This window comes from Podarcis vaucheri, assembly GCF_965113315.1.
Source record: "Podarcis vaucheri genome assembly, chromosome: 10".
Taxonomy (NCBI): domain Eukaryota; kingdom Metazoa; phylum Chordata; class Lepidosauria; order Squamata; family Lacertidae; genus Podarcis; species Podarcis vaucheri.
The window spans coordinates 75,787,321-75,806,555 of record NC_138748.1 but is presented as its reverse complement, the minus strand read 5'-3'; the positions used below and the strand labels follow the sequence as shown (position 1 = coordinate 75,806,555).

At 52.2% G+C, this 19,235-nt stretch overlaps 1 protein-coding gene across 6 annotated transcripts in view; it reads right to left on the bottom strand.

Annotated features, from left to right (window-relative positions):
* Nucleotides 1-2,117: 2,117 nt before the first annotated feature.
* The window catches only part of LOC309541370 (uncharacterized protein), a 113,134-nt gene continuing 96,016 nt past the window's right edge, over nt 2,118-19,235 (bottom strand). For 3 of the 6 annotated variants that reach the window (XM_082239181.1, XM_082239180.1, XM_082239182.1), the window contains 3 exons: nt 17,079-17,251; nt 5,127-5,271; nt 2,118-4,215 (listed from right to left, as the gene is read on the bottom strand). In XM_082239181.1, coding sequence (XP_082095307.1) covers nt 2,690-3,865 — 1,176 coding nt within the window. In that variant the 5' untranslated portion in view covers nt 3,866-4,215; nt 5,127-5,271; nt 17,079-17,251 and the 3' untranslated portion in view covers nt 2,118-2,689. Of the gene's footprint in view, nt 4,216-5,126; nt 5,272-17,078; nt 17,252-18,267; nt 18,498-19,235 lie in introns of those variants that run through there. The other 3 variants (XM_082239183.1, XM_082239184.1, XM_082239185.1) reach the window with 3 other exon arrangements.

Here is a 19,235-nt window from a genome sequence, read left to right as displayed (position 1 = left end):
TTCCAACATGGAAACCAGAGGAGGAGGTTGTACACTTCTTATTACAGGGGAGAGACCAGGAGCTCCCCAAGACAGTAGCTAAGTTCCTCTATTTGATTTTTTGTCGCCAAAGTACACTACAGGATCCTGCCCTTGCTGGAGAGATGAAATAGATTGCTTGCCTCTTCTTCCCTTTGGCAAATGACTGTACTGTTGAAATGGCGACGAGATCGCACTGGCCTACTTATTCTGAATGTTTGTAAGTGATGCCAATAAAGGTTTGATGATTTGTAACATTGCAACAACTTTAAAGATGTGGGTCCCACTTGTCATTTCCATAACAGTGCAAAAAACCACAGTCACACGCCATCATGCATGCTTGAGTAGAGCAACTCCAGAGAATGAGCTAAGTATCGGCTCAGTAAAGAATTATTTCAACAATTCTTGTGCTTTAATCACCAGATTTTCACCGTTTAATAAATTCTCATTTAATCGCCATCTTTTATTACCCTTTTGTTTATTTTCTAATTCTAATATCACAGGATTATGATCTGTTATTGTCCTTGGGTGAATCTCTGTTTTTTTTTAATTTCTATTATTAAACTATTTGAGATCTAGATTGCATAAATTCTCCCTGACGATTGTTAGGCTTCTGAAAAGAGTGTGAACTGTTTCTCCAGTGGATTTCTCTCTCTCCATGCATCTCTTAGGTTTAAGCTGTCCACCATTTGAAAAAATGTATGTGGTAGTCTCTCTTTTCTAAATATTCTGTCCCTTTCTGTCCTGTCCATTTCTAATGAAGGGACTCCGTTGAGCTCCCCCACCTTAAGGGGGGAATCCATTCTCAGGCCAAGCAGCTTTCCTCAGAAGAGGAGCTGGAGGGGGGAAAGTCATCCCCTTCGTTTCCAGTGGTCTCAGAAGGAGGGAGAGACTCAGACACAGAGCAGATTAGAGAGGAATTACCTAGCTACTAGAAAATGACAAGAGAAACAGACTCAGCTGGCCCTGAAGCAGGAAGACAGATTTCCTCTGAGTTCATTGCCATGAAGAAGAGTGGACTCTGAGAGGAAGATGTCCCACACTCCATACATCTAAATGGGTTCTCCCGCTTGAATGTCTGATATTTCTTAAACATTACATTATAGCTAAAGCACTTTCTGCAATCCTTCCATTTAAAGTTATTGATGGTATGCAGGGTGTCAACTGTTAAAGTTCTTCCTGGCCACGAGTCTGTTGATGTAGGACTTCCACAAGGACTGAGCCTCAATATACTTTCCTGACGTTTATACGGCTTGTCTTTTGTGTGAGTTTGTTGATGTATATCAAGGGTTCCACTCTGACTGAAGCTTCTTCCACATGCCATACATTTAAATGGTGCCTTCCCTGTGTTTCTGCTGTTTTCTAAGATTTCGACTCTGACGGAAGCTTTTTCCGCACTTCATGCATTTAAATGGTTTCTCCCCTGTGTGAGTCCGCTGGTGTAATTTAAGGTTTCCATTCTGACTGAAGCTCTTTCCGCACTCCATGCATTTAAATGGTTTCTCCCCTGTGTGAGTCCGTTGATGTTGTCTAAGGCTTCCACTTTTACTAAATCTGTTTCCACACTCGATACATTTAAATGGTTTCTCCCCTGTGTGAATCCGTTGATGTTTTTTAAGGTCGGCATTCTGACTGAAGCTCTTTCCGCACTCAATGCATTTAAATGGTTTTTCCCCTGTGTGAGCCCATTGATGTATATTGAGGTGTCCACTCTGACTGAAGCTCTTTCCACACTCCATACATTTATATGGTTTCTCTCCTGTGTAAATCTGTTGATGTCTTCTGAGGGTTGCAATGAAACTGAATCGATTTCCGCATTCCATGCATTCTTATGGTTTCTCCCCTGTGTGTGTCCATTGATGTGTTTTAAGGTCTCCATTCTGACTGAAGCTCTTTCCGCTATCAATACATTTAAATGGTTTCCCCCCTGCCTGTGTGAGTCAGTTGATGTCTTCTAAGGCCTGAATCGTAACAGAAGCTCTTTCCGCATTCCATGCATTTATATGGTTTCTCCCCTGTGTGAATCCGTTGATGTTTTTTAAGGTCTGCATTCTGACTGAAGCTCTTCCCACACTCCCTGCATTCATATGGTTTCTCCCCGGTGTGAGTCTGGTGATGTTTACTGAGGTTTCCACTCTTACTGAAGCTCTTTCCACACTCCATGCATTTAAATGGTTTCTCCCCTGTGTGAGTCCGCTGGTGTAATTTAAGGTTTCCATTCTGACTGAAGCTCTTTCCGCACTCCATGCATTTAAATGGTTTCTCCCCTGTGTGAGTCCGTTGATGTTGTCTAAGGCTTCCACTTTTACTAAATCTGTTTCCACACTCGATACATTTAAATGGTTTCTCCCCTGTGTGAATCCGTTGATGTTTTTTAAGGTCGGCATTCTGACTGAAGCTCTTTCCGCACTCAATGCATTTAAATGGTTTTTCCCCTGTGTGAGCCCATTGATGTATATTGAGGTGTCCACTCTGACTGAAGCTCTTTCCACACTCCATACATTTATATGGTTTCTCTCCTGTGTAAATCTGTTGATGTCTTCTGAGGGTTGCAATGAAACTGAATCGATTTCCGCATTCCATGCATTCTTATGGTTTCTCCCCTGTGTGTGTCCATTGATGTGTTTTAAGGTCTCCATTCTGACTGAAGCTCTTTCCGCTATCAATACATTTAAATGGTTTCCCCCCTGCCTGTGTGAGTCAGTTGATGTCTTCTAAGGCCTGAATCGTAACAGAAGCTCTTTCCGCATTCCATGCATTTATATGGTTTCTCCCCTGTGTGAATCCGTTGATGTTTTTTAAGGTCTGCATTCTGACTGAAGCTCTTCCCACACTCCCTGCATTCATATGGTTTCTCCCCGGTGTGAGTCTGGTGATGTTTACTGAGGTTTCCACTCTTACTGAAGCTCTTTCCACACTCCATGCATTTAAATGGTTTCTCCCCTGTGTGAGTCCGTTGATGATTTCTAAGGTGTGCACTCTGACTGAAGCTCTTTCCACACTCCATACATTTATATGGTTTCTCCCCTGTGTGAATCCGTTGATGTCTTCTAAGGCTTCCACTATCACTAAAGCTCTTTCCGCACTCCATACATTTAAATGGTGTCTCCCCTGTGTGAGTCCATTGATGTGTTCTAAGGCTTCCACTATCTCTAAAACTCTTTCCACACTCCATACATTTAAATGGTTTCTCCCCTGTGTGAGTCCGTTGATGCATATTGCGGTGTCCACTATGACTGAAGCTCTTTCCACACTCCATACATTTATATGGTTTTTCACCAGTGTGAGTTCGCTGGTGTAATTTAAGGTCTGCATTCTGACTGAAGCTCTTCCCACACTCCCTGCATTCATATGGTTTCTCCCCTGTGTGAGTCTGGTGATGTTTACTGAGGTTTCCACTCTTACTGAAGCTCTTTCCACACTCCATACATTTATATGGTTTTTCACCCGTGTGAGTCCGTAGATGTGAACTTAAATGTCCACTCCGACTGAAGCTCTTTCCACACTCCATACATTTATATGGTTTCTCCCCTGTGTGAATCCGTTGATGTCTTCTAAGGCTTCCACTATCACTAAAGCTCTTTCCACACTCCATACATTTATATGGTTTCTCCCCTGTGTGAATCCGTTGATGTCTTCTAAGGCTTCCACTATCACTAAAGCTCTTTCCACACTCCATACATTTAAATGGTGTCTCCCCTGTGTGAGTCCGTTTATGCATATTGCGGTGTCCACTCTGACTGAAGCTCTTTCCACACTCCATACATTTATATGGTTTTTCACCCATGTGAGTCCGTAGATGTGAGCTTAAATGTCCACTCCGACTGAAGCTTTTTCCACACACCATGCATTTAAATGGTTTTCCCCCTGTGTGAGTCCGCTGGTGTATATTGAGGAGTCCTCTTAGACTGAAGTTCTTCTCACACTCCCTGCATTGGAATCCTTTTTGTCCATGTGAGTCCGCTGATGTGTTCTAAGTGTTCTACTATCAGTGAAACTTTTCCCACACTCCATACCTTTAAATGTTTTCTCCCCTCGTGGAGTCATTGATGTGAGCTATGTGTGCTCATTCAATGATGCATATCCCACATTTCACACATTTTAATTTCTATTCCTCATGAAACGAAAGGTGCCCCATTCCTTGGAATTCTGAATGTCTTCTCCATCACCTTCTTCAGAGTGGGAGGAAAGGAAATCCTGTTTGGGTTTCAAGGAAGAGAACAAAGGGAAAGAGAACACATCAAGCTCCATTAGCCCCTTTTCATATTTCAACATCTCCTACATTCTCCCATGTCCTACCCATGTTCCCAATTTTTTGGAAATGAAAAAGCAATGTCATCAAATGATAGTAATGCATCACCACCTTTCATAATCCTCAATCATCGTTAATAAAGCAGCATGATCTTGGAATACAGTCTTTTCAAATCAATTGTTTCCTCACAGGAAAGGCAGCTGCTCTCTGTCCATGAGCAGGCCCTCTCTTTCTCCGGTCCATCGTTCCTTTGGAAATTACCCATGCTCTGCATCATAATCCTCCATCCACCTCTAGATGTTTATGAATCACCTGCACAGTCCCAATGGCCACAGGAGGTCCATGTGGACTATTATGTGAGACCCAGGTCTACATCTTTTCCAGGGACTGTGGTCTGGGTCAGTCAGAGAATTAGTGACAAGGTTTGGTGTTGGGGTCAGCTGAATGGGTGCTCAGGGAAGCTCCTGTTCTTGGAGATGGACCTCTGTCTACATGCCTCGCATTGCAGTGAGAGAGCAGGAGAAGCAGAAAGAAAGAAGATGGCAAATGGGAATCCCAATGGTTCTTTATAATGATGATGTGTTGCCTGATCTCAAGCCCCTCTTCTGACACAAGACTACCCTAATCTGGCACTGACAAAGCTGGATATTCAAGGCAAAGGGATAACTGTACTTATCCCTTCATCCTTGAATATGTAGTGTTGATTTATTGATGGCCTGATGTTGTGATATTTCCAGAGACATGAATTTATTCCTTATCTGTCTCAAATATCTGGATACCTTTGGTGGGGGTCATGTCATGCACCTTATGGGGTAATTTATCCACCATTAGTCCCCACCCTGCACTCAGCTCTCACCTGTGGCTTCCAGAAGCTGTCAGCATGCAACAAGGGCCACAATCCCAGGAATCGCTTCAATCGGCCGGCAAAACCAGGCGAGGATAGTTGATGGGTCTCAAATCCTTGGTGTATTAGGGAATTGTGCTGCAGGTGAAGGCAGGCCCTGTTGGATGGAGAGGAGGAGAAAAACAGTGAATCCCACAGTCCAGAAGGCAGATTCCACCCCTGCTGCAGAGGAAAGTGAAGGGCCGATGGCATCGTCAACCGGGGAAGGAAGCCCATCGAGAAGGAAAACTCTGCTCCTAAACTTTCACTGCCTCTTGAGTTATGTTCAGGGGAAGAAAAGGCTATGGAGGAAAACCTACACAAATCCAGAGTAGAGTCTCTAAGATGGTTGGATGGTGTCTGTCAGGGACTCAGGGACAGAGGCACAGGGGAGACCGGAGATGGAGAGTGAATGGGAAGAATCTGAGGGCAGCGGGGGGGGGGAGTATGGCAGTGACCCGAGAGATTCCATGAGCCTCTCCAGCGAATCAGAGGATTCCCAGAAGGGAGCGCCGGTGGTCAGAGCAAGGGGGGACCCAGGGGGGACGCACCAGAAACAAGGGGCCAGCGGGGACTCCCAAAGCAGCAGCTGGAGATCAGGACCAGCTTCCCCACCAGAGCGTAGGGGGGGGAAGGTTCCCGTGTGTCAGGGCCAGCGTCTCCTCCAGCAGGGAGAGGAGATGAGTCAGGGCTGACCACGCCTTCATCGGAGAGAGGGGGAATGGAGGGGAGGTCAGAGCCAGCTAACGTCCCCGAAGAGGAGGAAAGCAGCGACAGGAGCAGTGTAACGGTCAGAAGGAAGGTTGGGGGCTGGGCGCGCGCGCCAAGTTCAAATGTACAGGCGCGCGGGACAGCAGAAAGCCCAGATTCGGAACCAGGTCCTAAAGCCCGCCGGAGGGAGGGGGAACAATCAGGGGAATCAGTGTCAGAAGAATCTAGGAAGGGCGAAACCCCAGCAGGCAGGAGGACCCAGAGGAAGAGAGAGCAGAGAAAGAGGTGGAGCAAGGCCAGGATCTTAAACTGGTGTCAGCGGGGAGGGGATTCAGACGGAGCTTCAGCGGTCTAGAGTTACAGATGTAGGGCTGCGCGCTGCGGCTGTGGAAACGGAAATGAACTTCAATAAAGACTTTTGTACATAACAACGGAGTGGCATTGGTCCTTTGTGAGCTGGGACCTAGGGCAGCCCTGACAACCATTTTTTTCTTTTTGCGAGCTCACGAAGATAGGCAAAAATGACGACTGAGGAGCGGGTAGCAGAACTGCAAGAAGCTGTCACAATGCTTTACGCAGAAGTAGCAACCTCCAGAAAGAAGGAAGAGGAAGCAGAAGCGCGCTGCCGTGATCTGCAAGCCAGGTACGAACGTTTGGAGAGAGGGGGGCTGCCAGGACCCATACCAGACGGAGTTGCACTCGGCAAGCGGGGGGGCAGGATAGTAGCCCACTTCGACGGGGACCTGAAGCAGTATCCTAACTTCAGAGCGGACATAGTTTACGCGCTCAATTTGCTTCGGAAAGACTTTAGAGATGAGGAGGAGAAAGTAGGATTCATAATAACTCATCTGCATGGGGAAGCTAAATCCTGGCTGCGCAATTTATGGTGCGAAGATGATCCCGCCCTCCGAAATTCAAAAGCGTTTATTGCGGCTATGGACGCTTGTTTTAAATCAACTGTAGATGTGGATGTCACTCGGAAAGAAATGCATGGGCTGCGGCAAGGCAAAGCCACGCTACGACAGTATCACTCCCGTTTTTTTGCGTTGGTAAATGTGCTGGGCTGGGAAAAGGACTCCCCTGCAGTGAGGGATCTGTTCTGGGAGTGGCTGAATGAATCCGTGAAAGATGAGCTGGCAAGGGGGGAGAGACCTAACACCACCGCTGAAGTCGTCCAGAGAGCGCTCACGATAGGGGTACGCCAGGAAGAATGCCCTTGGAGCAGGGATGAGGGTCGTCTGGCACGCGCACCGGCCACAGCACCTCCCTTCATACCCAGAGAAACAGGGCGCGCGCAATCCACGCCTCCACTGGGGGAGGGGGAGAAGAGCCGATGGGGATAGGTGGTGCCAGGGCTCAGACAGCGACCAGAGCCCTAACACCAGGAGCAGTCAAGGCGAAGGCTCCTAGAGGGAGCAGGAAGTGCTACATCTGCGACAGTGCACAGCACATGGCAAAAGAGTGTCCCCAGAGGATCCAGAAGCACACTGCAGCCTCAGCAACAGTAAGAGGAGCAGTTCAGCAGGGGGAACAGCTGCAGGGAAACGACGAAGCCTGGTTGGAGGCAGAGGCACTGGGGCCCAGCCAGGCGAGTCAGTGAAGCAGTCCCCAGAGATTTTGCAACCCACAGACCCCCTCCCACCCAAACCAGTGGTGCAACTCACCGCATCACTCCAGCTGCCAAATGGATTCACCCTGGAAGTCCCTATTACCATTGACTCTGGTAGTAATGCAGACTTTGTGGGGCTGGAGTTCATCAAGCAACATCGCATAGCGCTACTGCTGGCCACGCTGCCCCTAAACGTCGTCACAGTTGATGGCAGGAAGCTGCTGGGCGGACAGGTGGTACAGCAATAATAAATAATAATAATAATAAATTTTATTTATATCCCGCCCTCCCCAGCTAAGCCGGGCTCAGGGCGGCTAACAACAATCAAATAAACAATGAAATAATAACACATTCTAAAAATATTTCATTATAACAATTAGTTAAAATCAAATTGATGGCAACCGATTAAACAAAATTCTGTGCAGGTTGCCAGAGGAGGGAGTCAAGCTGCACCCTGACCAAAGGCCTGGCGGAACAACTCTGTCTTGCAGGCCCTGCGGAAAGATGTCAGGTCCCGCAGGGCCCTAGTCTCTTGTGACAGAGCATTCCACCAGGTTGGAGCCGCAGCCGAGAAGGCCCTGGCTCTAGTTGAGGCCAGCCTAACCTCTCTGAGGCCTGGGACCTTGAGGGTGTTATTATTTGCAGACCGTAGGTTTCTCTGTGGGGCATACCAGGAGAGGCGGTCCCGTAGGTACGAGGGTCCTAGGCCGTATAGGGCTTTAAAGGTTAAAACCAGCACCTTAAACCTGATCCTGTACTCCACCGGGAGCCAGTGCAGCTGGTATAGTACCGGATGAATGTGATCTCGCAGCGAAGACCCCATAAGGAGTCTCGCCGCGGCATTCTGCACCCACTGGAGTTTCTGGGTCAGTCTCAAGGGCAGCCCCACGTAGAGCGAGTTACAATAATCCAGTCTGGAGGTGACCGTCGCATGGATCACAGTGGCTAGGTCAGGGCGAGAGAGATAAGGGGCCAACTGCTTAGCTTGGCGGAGATGGAAAAATGCCACCTTTGTTATAGCTGTAATCTGCGCCTCCATAGAGAGGGAGGTATCGAAGATTACACCCAAACTCTTAACGGACGGTGCTGGCATTAATTGCACCCCCGCAAGAGATGGGAGTTGCCCCCTCGATCCCATATCATCCCGCCCCAGCCAGAGGACCTCTGTCTTCGAAGGATTTAACTTCAACCGGCTCCCACGTAACCATCCAGCCACAGCTTCCAGACATCTGGTCAGTGTGTCTGGGGCCGAGTCAGGATGGCCATCCATCAACAGATAGAGTTGGGTGTCATCAGCATACTGATGGCAACCCAGCCCAAAACTCCGGACAAGCTGGGCGAGGGGGCGCATAAAGATGTTAAAAAGCATCGGGGAGAGAATCGCACCCTGAGGCACTCCACACACCAAGGAGTGACACGATGACAATTCCCCACCAAGCGCCACCCTCTGTCCCCGATCAGAGAGAAACGAGCGCAGCCATTGAAGGACTGTGCCCTGGATCCCCACGTCGGCAAGGCGGTGGTCCAGAAGTTCGTGATCGACCATGTCGAAAGCTGCTGATAGATCTAGAAGAATCAGCAGCCCCAACCCACCTCGATCCAGCTGTCTACGAAGGTCATCTGTTAGGGCGACCAGAGCCATCTCGGTCCCATGGCCACCACGGAAGCTGGACTGGAATGGATCCAAAGCAGATGTTTCATCCAGAAACCTACCAAGCTGTTCAGCAACCGCTCTCTCAATCACCTTACCCAGGAATGGAAGATTCAAGACCGGGCGGTAATTGGATAGATCTAAGGGATCTAATGATGTTTTCTTTAAGAGCGGACGTACCACCGCCTCCTTCAGTTCCCCTGGGAATATCCCGGTGCCAAGGGACAAATTGATGATATCCCCCAGGGGGGCCCGCACCTCGTCTGGACACGCTCTAATCAGCCATGACGGGCACGGGTCAAGAGGACAGGTGGTGGGCTTTCCAGCTTGGAGGAATCTGTCCACATCGGCTGGAGATATGGACACCACCCATGGTGATGCAAATTGGAAATCACCGCGAAGTCATCAGCTTCAACGTCACCCACCTGTCAGACATGCCCATAGTGTTGGGCATGAGTTGGCTGGATAGGCACAGCCCGGCATTAGCCTGGTACCAGCGACAATTGACCTTCTGTTCCTCCTACTGCGCAGAACACTGCATCCAGACTGGCCAGGAAGAGGAGGGACAGGGAGATGAACAGCAGCTACACCTAGGCATGGTGCAGGCGGTGCCCAACAAGTACAAGGCGTTTTTGAAGGTCTTCTGCGAGAAGGAAGCGGACAAGCTGCCTCCCCACCGGCCCTACGACTGCGCGATTGACCTCCTACCGGGGGCGATGCTGCCGACTGGAAAACTGTACTCCATGTCTGAGGATGAAATGCAAGAACTGAGGGAGTTCATAGATCACAACTTGAAGCGGGGATTCATCCAAGAATCCAAAGCAGTGGGGGGCAGTCCCGTGTTTTTCGTGAAGAAGAAAGACACGCCCCAACGCAGATTGATAGTTGATTACCGGCTCATAAATTCCAGGACAAAGCCCACAGCATTCCCCATGCCCAAGATCGACGACCTGCTCACGACGGTGAGGAAGGGGCGAATCTTCACCAAGCTGGACCTACGAGGCGCGTACAACCTTATACGCATGCGGGAGGGCGATGAGTGGAAGACAGCCATGTTTACACCGTTAGGCACCTATGAATACAAAGTTATGCCATTTGGTCTCCAAAATGGCTCCCACTGTTTCCAAGCATTTATGCACCACGTGTTAGCGGGACTCCTCTACAAGAAGTGCGTATGCTTCCTCGACGACATCCTGATCTTCTCGGAATCGCAGGAGGCTCACGAGAGGGACGTCAAGGAGGTCCTGCAGAGACTACAGGAGCACAGACTTTACACCAAACTGGAGAAGTGCCAGTTTGACGTGACGGAGGTGGAATTACTGGGCTACAAGCTTTCCAACAAGGGACTCGCCATGGACAGCGCTAAGGTCCGCTCAGTGTTGGACTGGAAGAGCCCACGCAATCGGAAGGAGGTCCAGAAGTTCGTCAGCTTCGCCAACTTTTACCGCAAGTTCATCAAGGGGTTCGCGCAGGAGACGGCGGCTATCACGGACACCCTCAGCTCCAAGAAGAAGAAGTTCACCTGGACAGACCAGGCGGAACAGTCTTTTCAGAGACTCAAGCGTCTCTTCGCATCCGAAGAACAGCTGCTACACGTAAACCCCAGCAAACCAATGAGGGTTGAGACTGACGCCTCAGACAGAGCGGTGGGGGCGGTCCTGTTGCAGCAAGATCTGCAAGGGAACTGGAGGCCCTGCGCATTCTACTCCAGGAAACTCAGCAAGTCGGAACAGAACCACACCATCTGGGACAGGGAGTTGCTGGCCATTCATGCAGCCTTCAAGGTGTGGCGGCACTTCCTCATCGGAGCCAAGCACACCGTACAGGTCCGCACGGACCACAAGAACCTGGAGTACTGGCACACGGCGAGGCTCCTGAACCAAAGACACATCCGCTGGGCAGAGTTCTTTGTGGATTTCGACTTCAGGATAGAATACATCCCGGGAGACAACAACGTCATGGCAGATGCACTCTCCAGGAAACCGCAGTATCTTGAGGAAGCGGCACCGGTGGCGGCCAAACACATTTTCGCACCGCAGGCGTGGACATGCGCTTCAGCCACCGTGGACCTGGACGCGGTGCGTCGCGCGCTGCAGACGGATCCGTTCGCACAATCCAAGATGGAGGAGGTGCGAAGGGGCACAGCAAAGGACGACGAGTTCCAGATACGCGACGGACTGCTTACCCGCAAAGGGGCTCTCTACGTGCCGGGAGACGACCTACGTGCGAAAGTCCTGCAGCAGTTGCATGACGCGCCCAGCGCTGGGCACTTCGGCAAGGACAAGACTGCGGAATTAGTAGCCAGGGACTTTTGGTGGCCCCAGATGCGGGGAGAGGTCGCGGATTACGTCGCCAGGTGTGACACTTGCCAAAGAGCCAAACCAGTGCACAGGAAACCGGCGGGACTGCTGGAACCACTACAGACGCCGTTCGGACCATGGGAGCAGGTGGCCCTGGACTTTGTCACAGATCTGCCCAGTTCACGAGCCAAAACAGCGGTACTAGTGGTCGTAGACCTGTTCACCAAGATGGCACACTTCATTCCTTGCACGAAGGTGGCCACAGCGGAACAGACCACCAAGCTGTTCATAGACCACGTGTTCAAAGTTCACGGCTTGCCGCGGTCCATCCTGTCCGACCGGGGCCGCCAATTCGTCTCGAGCTTCTGGCAGAAGCTGCTGGGTATCCTGAACGTCAAGATCAACTTAGCGTCGGCACGACACCCACAGACCAACGGACAAACGGAGAGGGTCAACGCCATCATGCAGCAGTACCTGAGATGCTACGCGAATCAACAGCCCTCGACCTGGGTGGACTACCTGCCGCTGGCCGAGTTCGCCTACAACAACACGAAGCACGGGTCCACAGGGGTGACACCGTTCTTCGCCAACAATGGGCGGCATCCCAGAACCTTCCCGGGGTTTGAGAAGACGGGGGAGGGGGAGTCACGAGGGGGAGCTGAGCACTTGGCAGCAGAGTTACAGGAGGTCCACGAGCAGCTCAGGAGGCACTTAGAACTAGCAAAACACGCCTACAAAGTGCAGGCAGACAGGCACAGGAGAGTCGGGGAAGACGTCCAGTTGGGGGACTGGGTATGGTTAGCGGCCCAGGCGGTGCCGGCCAAATCGTTAGCTAAGAAGAAGCTAGGGCACAAGCAGCTAGGGCCTTACCAAGTCGAGGCACAAATCAACCCAGTGGCCTTCCGTTTGACACTCCCGGAGGGCTCCAGAATGCACCCGGTCTTTCATAGGTCAGTGCTCACACCCTACAAGGAACCACACAGGTTTCAGGCGCCAGGGACCGCACCAGACCCACTCAGACAATCACCAACAGGGAGGGAGTCACTGAGGGTGATGCCACTCAACGAGGTCACGGAAATTTTGGACTCGAGATGGGGGGAAGAGGGAGTAGAATATCTCCTCGCCAGGGAAGGTACCCCGGCCAGCGCCAACAGGTGGGTACCGGACTATGCCCTGGAAGAGCACTATCTCAAAGACGAGTTCCATGCACTCTTCCCGCACAGACCCATGCCAACAGATTATTTCGACGACTGGCTTTTCACACCCACACTTTCAGCCAGCACGTTCCAGGGGTTCTCATCAGCTGAGGAAGCGACGCCGGATTCGAGCCCCCCAAAGGGATCATGCTCAGGGGTTGACACAGACCGCTCCTATTGGTGGGACGATCAACCGGAGGTGGGGTGGAGCAGAGAGCTGCTAAGGGGGCCCTGGCACGCAGCATCACCCGAGGTACCGGGGGGAGAGACGGACATGGACGTGTTGGGGGAGGATCCTGGGTTCGAGCACGAATACAAAGAGATGGAAGCAGAGGAGACCGACGTCGACGAGCCCATTACGGACTGGCCGGATCCAGATGGACGGCTGCACACCGGGGGGAATGAACGGTATCCAGCACTCACCCCCACAGCAATGGAGCACCCGGAACCCGCACCCGAAGAGAGGGAGGGGGAAGGGGGGCTTCGAGGGGGGATGGATGTCAGGGACTCAGGGACAGAGGCACAGGGGAGACAGGATGTGCTGGTCCCGGGGGGGGGAAAGGTACTAATACCGTATCCGAAGTTCAGTCCAGAGACACTAGCAGGGTAGACGATCACTAGATGAGACGTGAGGTCCAAAACAGGGAGCCGGGCGGGGGAGCAGGAACGCTGGTAGGGCAGCAGCAGGAAGCCAGGCGGGGAACAGGAACACTGGTAGAGCAGAAGCAGGGAGCCAGTCGGGGAACAGGAACACTGGTGGGTCAGCAGTGGGCAGCCGGGCGAGGAACAGGAACACCGAGAGTCAGGAGCAGGAAGCCGGGCGAGGAACAGGCACACTGGGAGTGCAGATCTAGGTCTGGGTAAAGCAGGTACTCCACAACGACGTTGCTCCCGCAACCTGGGACCGGGCTGCCTGACCTTTATCTTCTTCTAAGGCCGGGGGCGGTCCCGGCCCCCAGGAGCCCCGCCTCTCCTGGCCTTAAGGCGAGCACTCCTCCTGGGAGAGACCAGTTCCCTTCGCCTCTCTGCCCTAAGCCTCTGCAGTTCAGGAGAGGCCAAAGGGTTACTGGGCCCCGGGGGAGGCTCACCTGTAGCCACTGAGTCCTCCAGCACCTCTGGGGCCAGAATGGTCTCACCTGGTGCCTGCCCCTGAGGATCTGGCACAGGTGCAGGCTCCTCAGCATCTAGGCCTTGCCCCAGTTCAGCCGGCCCTGGAGGCGGGGACTCCTGTGCCGACTGGGATTCCTCCGGTTCACTCTCAGAATCGGAATCCCAGGCCATCACACCGGAGATGGAGAGCGAATGGGAAGAATCTGAGGGCAGCGGGGGGGGGGGATGACAGTGACCCGAGAGATTCCATGAGCCTCTCCAGCGAATCAGAGGATTCCCAGAAGGGAGCGCCGGTGGTCAGAGCAAGGGGGGACCCAGGGGGGACGCACCAGAAACAAGGGGCCAGCGGGGACTCCCAAAGCAGCAGCTGGAGATCAGGACCAGCTTCCCCACCAGAGCGTAGGGGGGGGGAAGGTTCCCGTGTGTCAGGGCCAGCGTCTCCTCCAGCAGGGAGAGGAGATGAGTCAGGGCTGACCACGCCTTCATCGGAGAGAGGGGGAATGGAGGGGAGGTCAGAGCCAGCTAACGTCCCCGAAGAGGAGGAAAGCAGCGACAGGAGCAGTGTAACGGTCAGAAGGAAGGTTGGGGGCTGGGCGCGCGCGCCACGTTCAAATGTACAGGCGCGCGGGACAGCAGAAAGCCCGGATTCGGAACCAGGTCCTAAAGCCCGCTGGAGGGAGGGGGAAGACTCAGGGGACTCAGCGTCAGAAGAATCTAGGAAGGGCGAAACCCCAGCGGGCAGGAGGACCCAGAGGAAGAGAGAGCAGAGAAAGAGGTGGAGCAAGGCCAGGATCTTAAACTGGTGTCAGCGGGGAGGGGATTCAGACGGAGCTTCAGCGGTCTAGAGTTTCAGACGTAGGGCTGCGCGCTGCGGCTGTGGAATTGGAAATGAACTTCAATAAAGACTTTTGTACATAACAACGGAGTGGCGTTGGTCCTTTGTGAGCTGGGACCTAGGGCAGCCCTGACAGTGTCCTTCACATCTTCTTCATTCAACTCCTGCAGCCAAGCTGGTGCCAAACATACTGCTCTGCTTTCCTTGGGACCATATAAGCCTGGCTCATCTCGCTTTATTGGCCGAGGGAGCCAGCGGCATACAGCTTCCGGGTCATGTTGCCAGCATGACTGAGCCGCTTCTGGCGAACAAGAGCAGGGCATGGAAACGCCGTTTACCTTCCTGCTGGAGAGGTACCTATTTATTTACTTGCACTTTGACGTGCTTTTGAACTGCTAGGTGGGCAGTAGCAGGGACCGAACAGTGGGAGCTCACCGCATCACGAGGATTTGAACCGCTGACCTTCTGATTGGCAAGTCCTAGGCTCTGTGGTTTAACCCACAGCGCCACCCGGATCCCATATTTACATCATACGGCACTGTAAAAGTATTCAAAATATTTGTTTTTCGAAGAAAAGACCACAGTGTATCAGGTGGGCCCTTGAAAGCTAATAAACGTATTGTGGCTGGAGCTTTTGGAGGTGCAGGACCAGGAAATCTCCTGCTGCCATGATCCTTCCAATGGGGATTCAGGCCTCATCATGGGACTTGAACTGCCCTGGCTGATTATCTCCAATGGGATAGATATTGAGAGGAAAGCTGTTTCCTGGTTCTGCTGGATCTCTCAGCGGCTTTGGAGACCTTTGGCCATGGTGTCCTTCTGGACCCTCTAGGGGAGCTGGGCGCCCTGCTATGCAGTGGTTCCCCTCCTTCCTCCTGGGCCATGTCCAGAAAGTGGTGTTGGGGGATGAGTGTTCAGACCCCTGGATGCTTACTTGTGGGGTGCCTTAGGACTCCATTCTCTCCCCCCCTATGCTTTTTACTATCTATATGCAGCCACTGGGAGAGATCATCAGGGGGTTTGGGCTGGGTGTTCACCAGTATGTGGATGATGCCCAGCCCTTCTTCTCTTTTAAATTGGAACTAGTGAAGATGGTGAATGCCCTGTGTGTCTGTTTGGAGGTGGTTGGAGGATGGATGGCGGGTAACACATTGAGGTTGAATCCTGACAAGACAGAAATACTGTCCCTGGGGGAGGGTGGGGGCCTTCCTGGTCCTGATGGGATAACTGTGCCCCTGAAGGACCAGGTGTGCAGCCTGGGGGTCATTTTGGACTCCCAGCTGTCCATGGAGGCGCAGATCAATTCTGTGTCCAGGGTAGCTGTCTGGCAGCTCCATCTGGTACACAGGATGAGACCCGACTAGCCTGCAGACTGTCTGGCCAGAGTGGTGCATGCTCTGGTTATCTCCTGCTTGGAGTACTGCCAGCTGCTCTACATGGGGCCAACTTTGAAGGTGACTCTGAAACTGCAACTAATCCAGAATGGGGGACCTAGACTAGTTACTGGGAGCAGCCACTGAGACCACATAACACTATTTCTAAAGTATATTCCCTGGCTCCCAGCGCATTTCCGAGCACAATTCAAACTGTTGGTGCTGACTTTTAAAGTGTCTGTGGGATGTGAAACACAAGAGCAGTCAGGTACAACATCCCTAGAGTGGAAATAAAAGGGGATGTCTGGACCAGCCAGTCGGAACTTCCGATTTCTCCTAGGCTGGGACAGACTTCTTCTGCATGTGACTAGAAGTGGGTGCGACCTCACCTGCCCAGGTAACAAAAGAGCAGGACTGGTCAGCCACTCTCTCTCTGACTACATTCGTCAAAGAAGCAACATCTGCTTAGCCTAAGATGCTTTCTTGGGCTGTCTCCTTATGGGATAGTTTCCAGGTGTATGTAACTTTTGTAACCTAAGTCTGCCTTCTGGGATCCATTTGTGAACAGAATGTGTGAGTAAACTCTTTTTATACTTTTATAGAAGACTGTGTCGTGTCTTATCGTTTTATGAGGGACTAAAGGGGAAATTACCAAGGAAACTTATTTTAGAGGCTTTAGCAAGCCTGAGCAAACGCATCCGCTGTAAGTTTAAAAGGGGGAATGTTACTCTGCTAAATTGTACAACTTGTTAGCACAAGTTGGAAAGGATATAATCAAACAAAATATCCTCTCCTGCATCCCTGAACATTCCCAGTGTCATGGTTGCTTTTTTCAGGCATAGAAAAGTATGGATGTAATGTATAGTGATAATTCCTAACCTATTTATTCAAGAAGGTTCTGGTAGTTTTACTCTGTATGATTCAAAGCTGGTGTTTTCTCTAGATCATGGGGAGGCAAACTAAGGCCTGGGGGTATAAATGCGATGCGGTTTTTAAAAGTTATTTTGGAGCTCGTACTGCTATATCAGCTCATAAAATGTTATGGGTGGACAAAATCACAGGGTTGCCGTAAACTATAATCCCACCCAGGAAATCTCATTCACATACATTCTGTAAATTTGGGGAGGTCACACACCTCACCTGTGCTAATACTGGCAGTATTTGGCCTGCACAGGCACACCCGGTGTGTAGAGCCTCCAGCCCCAGGCACTGTCTATCATGAAAATGGGTCCTTTGACTGGGAAGATTCATGCAGTCACTGTCATCGGATGATGATGGGTTGTATCTCAGCTTGTCAGTCCCTCTGACATTGCCTACAAAGAATAAGAGGAACAGAAATGCTTTTGAGGTGCAGCTTCCGTATCAATCCTGAGAGCCATTCCATAGACTCTGCACCCGTTTCTGATGACAGGTGTACATTATCCTCACCCTCAGTGGAAAAGACATTAAAGATGGAAGCCTGAGAGAGAGGAAAAGGTTTCTGGCTGCTTCCTGGGTGGGATTGCGGAAACCAAGAGCCGCTTCTGAGAAGGCCTCCCCCCTCCCCTCTTCCCCTCGGGATTTCCTCTCCTCTTCAGGGGACCAATGGGTGGACTGGGCAGAAGCGCTGTGTCTGGACAGGGCAGGGGCTTATGGGGTCGGAAGAGGATGGAGACTGCAGGAAGGAAGGGGTGGGGGGACTGGACCCCCCACTTTCCAGGGATCCCTCTCTGGTCACCTTGAAGGGGGGCATTCCTGGCAGGAGGGAGAAGCCAAGGCGTCACCTCTGGAGATTCATCGTGGGCGTCATGATGGAGACGCCCTACCCAGACTGTCCTTCCTATATCTCTCCCTCCCCACCCCCCAATGCTGCCCTTCCCTGCCCCAGGGATGCTCCCCTCCCTCCCCCCACTTCCTTGACCCCCTCCCTCTCTCCTGAGTCTACCCTGCATCCAGAGGCTCCCTTGGCTCTGCTCACCCCACACCCTGCGCCCCCATCTCTCCAGCCGGAGGCGCTCCCCCCCAAGACAAGCAGGGGAGGGACAGGGGTATCTATCCCTCGTGCCCGTTAACCCTTTTGTGGCCCAACTCTCTCTGCGCGGAGCCCCCAGCGCTCCGGGGATGCCTGCGCGGGGGACACGGGGCGATGGGGTCCTCATGGGGACTCCCTGGGTGGGGGTTCCATTCCCGCCCCTGTCAAGGCGCCTAAGGGGCCGAGAAAAGCCCCCTTCGCATCACGCGTGCAGGGATCCAGGCCCTGCCGACGGGGCCCACGGAAGGCGCTTGGGGGAGCTGGAGGGGTCTCTGGGTCTTCTTCTCTCTCCGCCCCCCCCCCCCGCAACCTCTTTACCTCTTTGTCCTCCCTCCCGATTCTCATTTCTTTCCTGCAACATCCACGTTGGGCGGGGATCCTCCTTTGCCCGTCCTACTCCCCTTTCCGAAAGCGCCCCCCCCCCAGATCTACGGGGCAGAGCGGCAATCCGGAGTGGACGCTCCACTTGCGGGAGAAGCAGGCAGGTTGGGAGGGGGGCTCCCCCCTCATTTCCGGAGCGAAGCAGGATTGGAGGAGGAGGAGGAGCAATGTATTGGGGGCGGGATCTGGGGTTGTGGGGGCGGGGTGAGAGGAGGATGTGCCGGGAGGGGAGGGAAAGTGTTGAGCGGGTGGGGGGGGGGAGAAGGAGGAGTAGAAATCCCCCCCCCGGTCTTCCTTCTGGGGATCAGGAGAGGGGGGAGGGGCTGATCCCGACAATCCAACAGCGAAGTCACAAAATGAGTTCTGCATGGAAATCAGATCAGACTCCGAGTTCGTGTTTTGGCAACATGACAGGTCTGTCTGTCCGTCGGGATGCCTGAGGATTCCTGCTCGCTGCCTTTTCCTGGCCAGCCGGAGAGATCACTGGAAAGGGAGGATTTCTTGACTCCAGAATCCATCATCGCAGACCCGTTTCATTCAGGCCTAGAGACCTGCTCTTTGGACAAGTCTGCTTGGATCATGTGGATCATCAATGGATCATATGAATCATAACTGGATCATCCATGATGTCATACCCATCTCACGGGGGGGGGGCTCAGGATGAATCTCCTGCCACGTGACTGGGGGAGTCTGGGGGCTGACGGGGGTCAGACAGGGCTGCTGTTTTCCTCTCCTTACTATTTCAGCTCAGGTTTTACTGAAATGGGTGGATTCATTGAGGAAACGGGGCTACGTTGCAAAGAGGCCAATGTGTCTACTTTGTTACCACCCAGTGAGTTGTGTTGCAAAGGCCATTTGCAGAAAGGCTCCTATTGTATCACCTGCGGCTACATACCGGAGTTTGG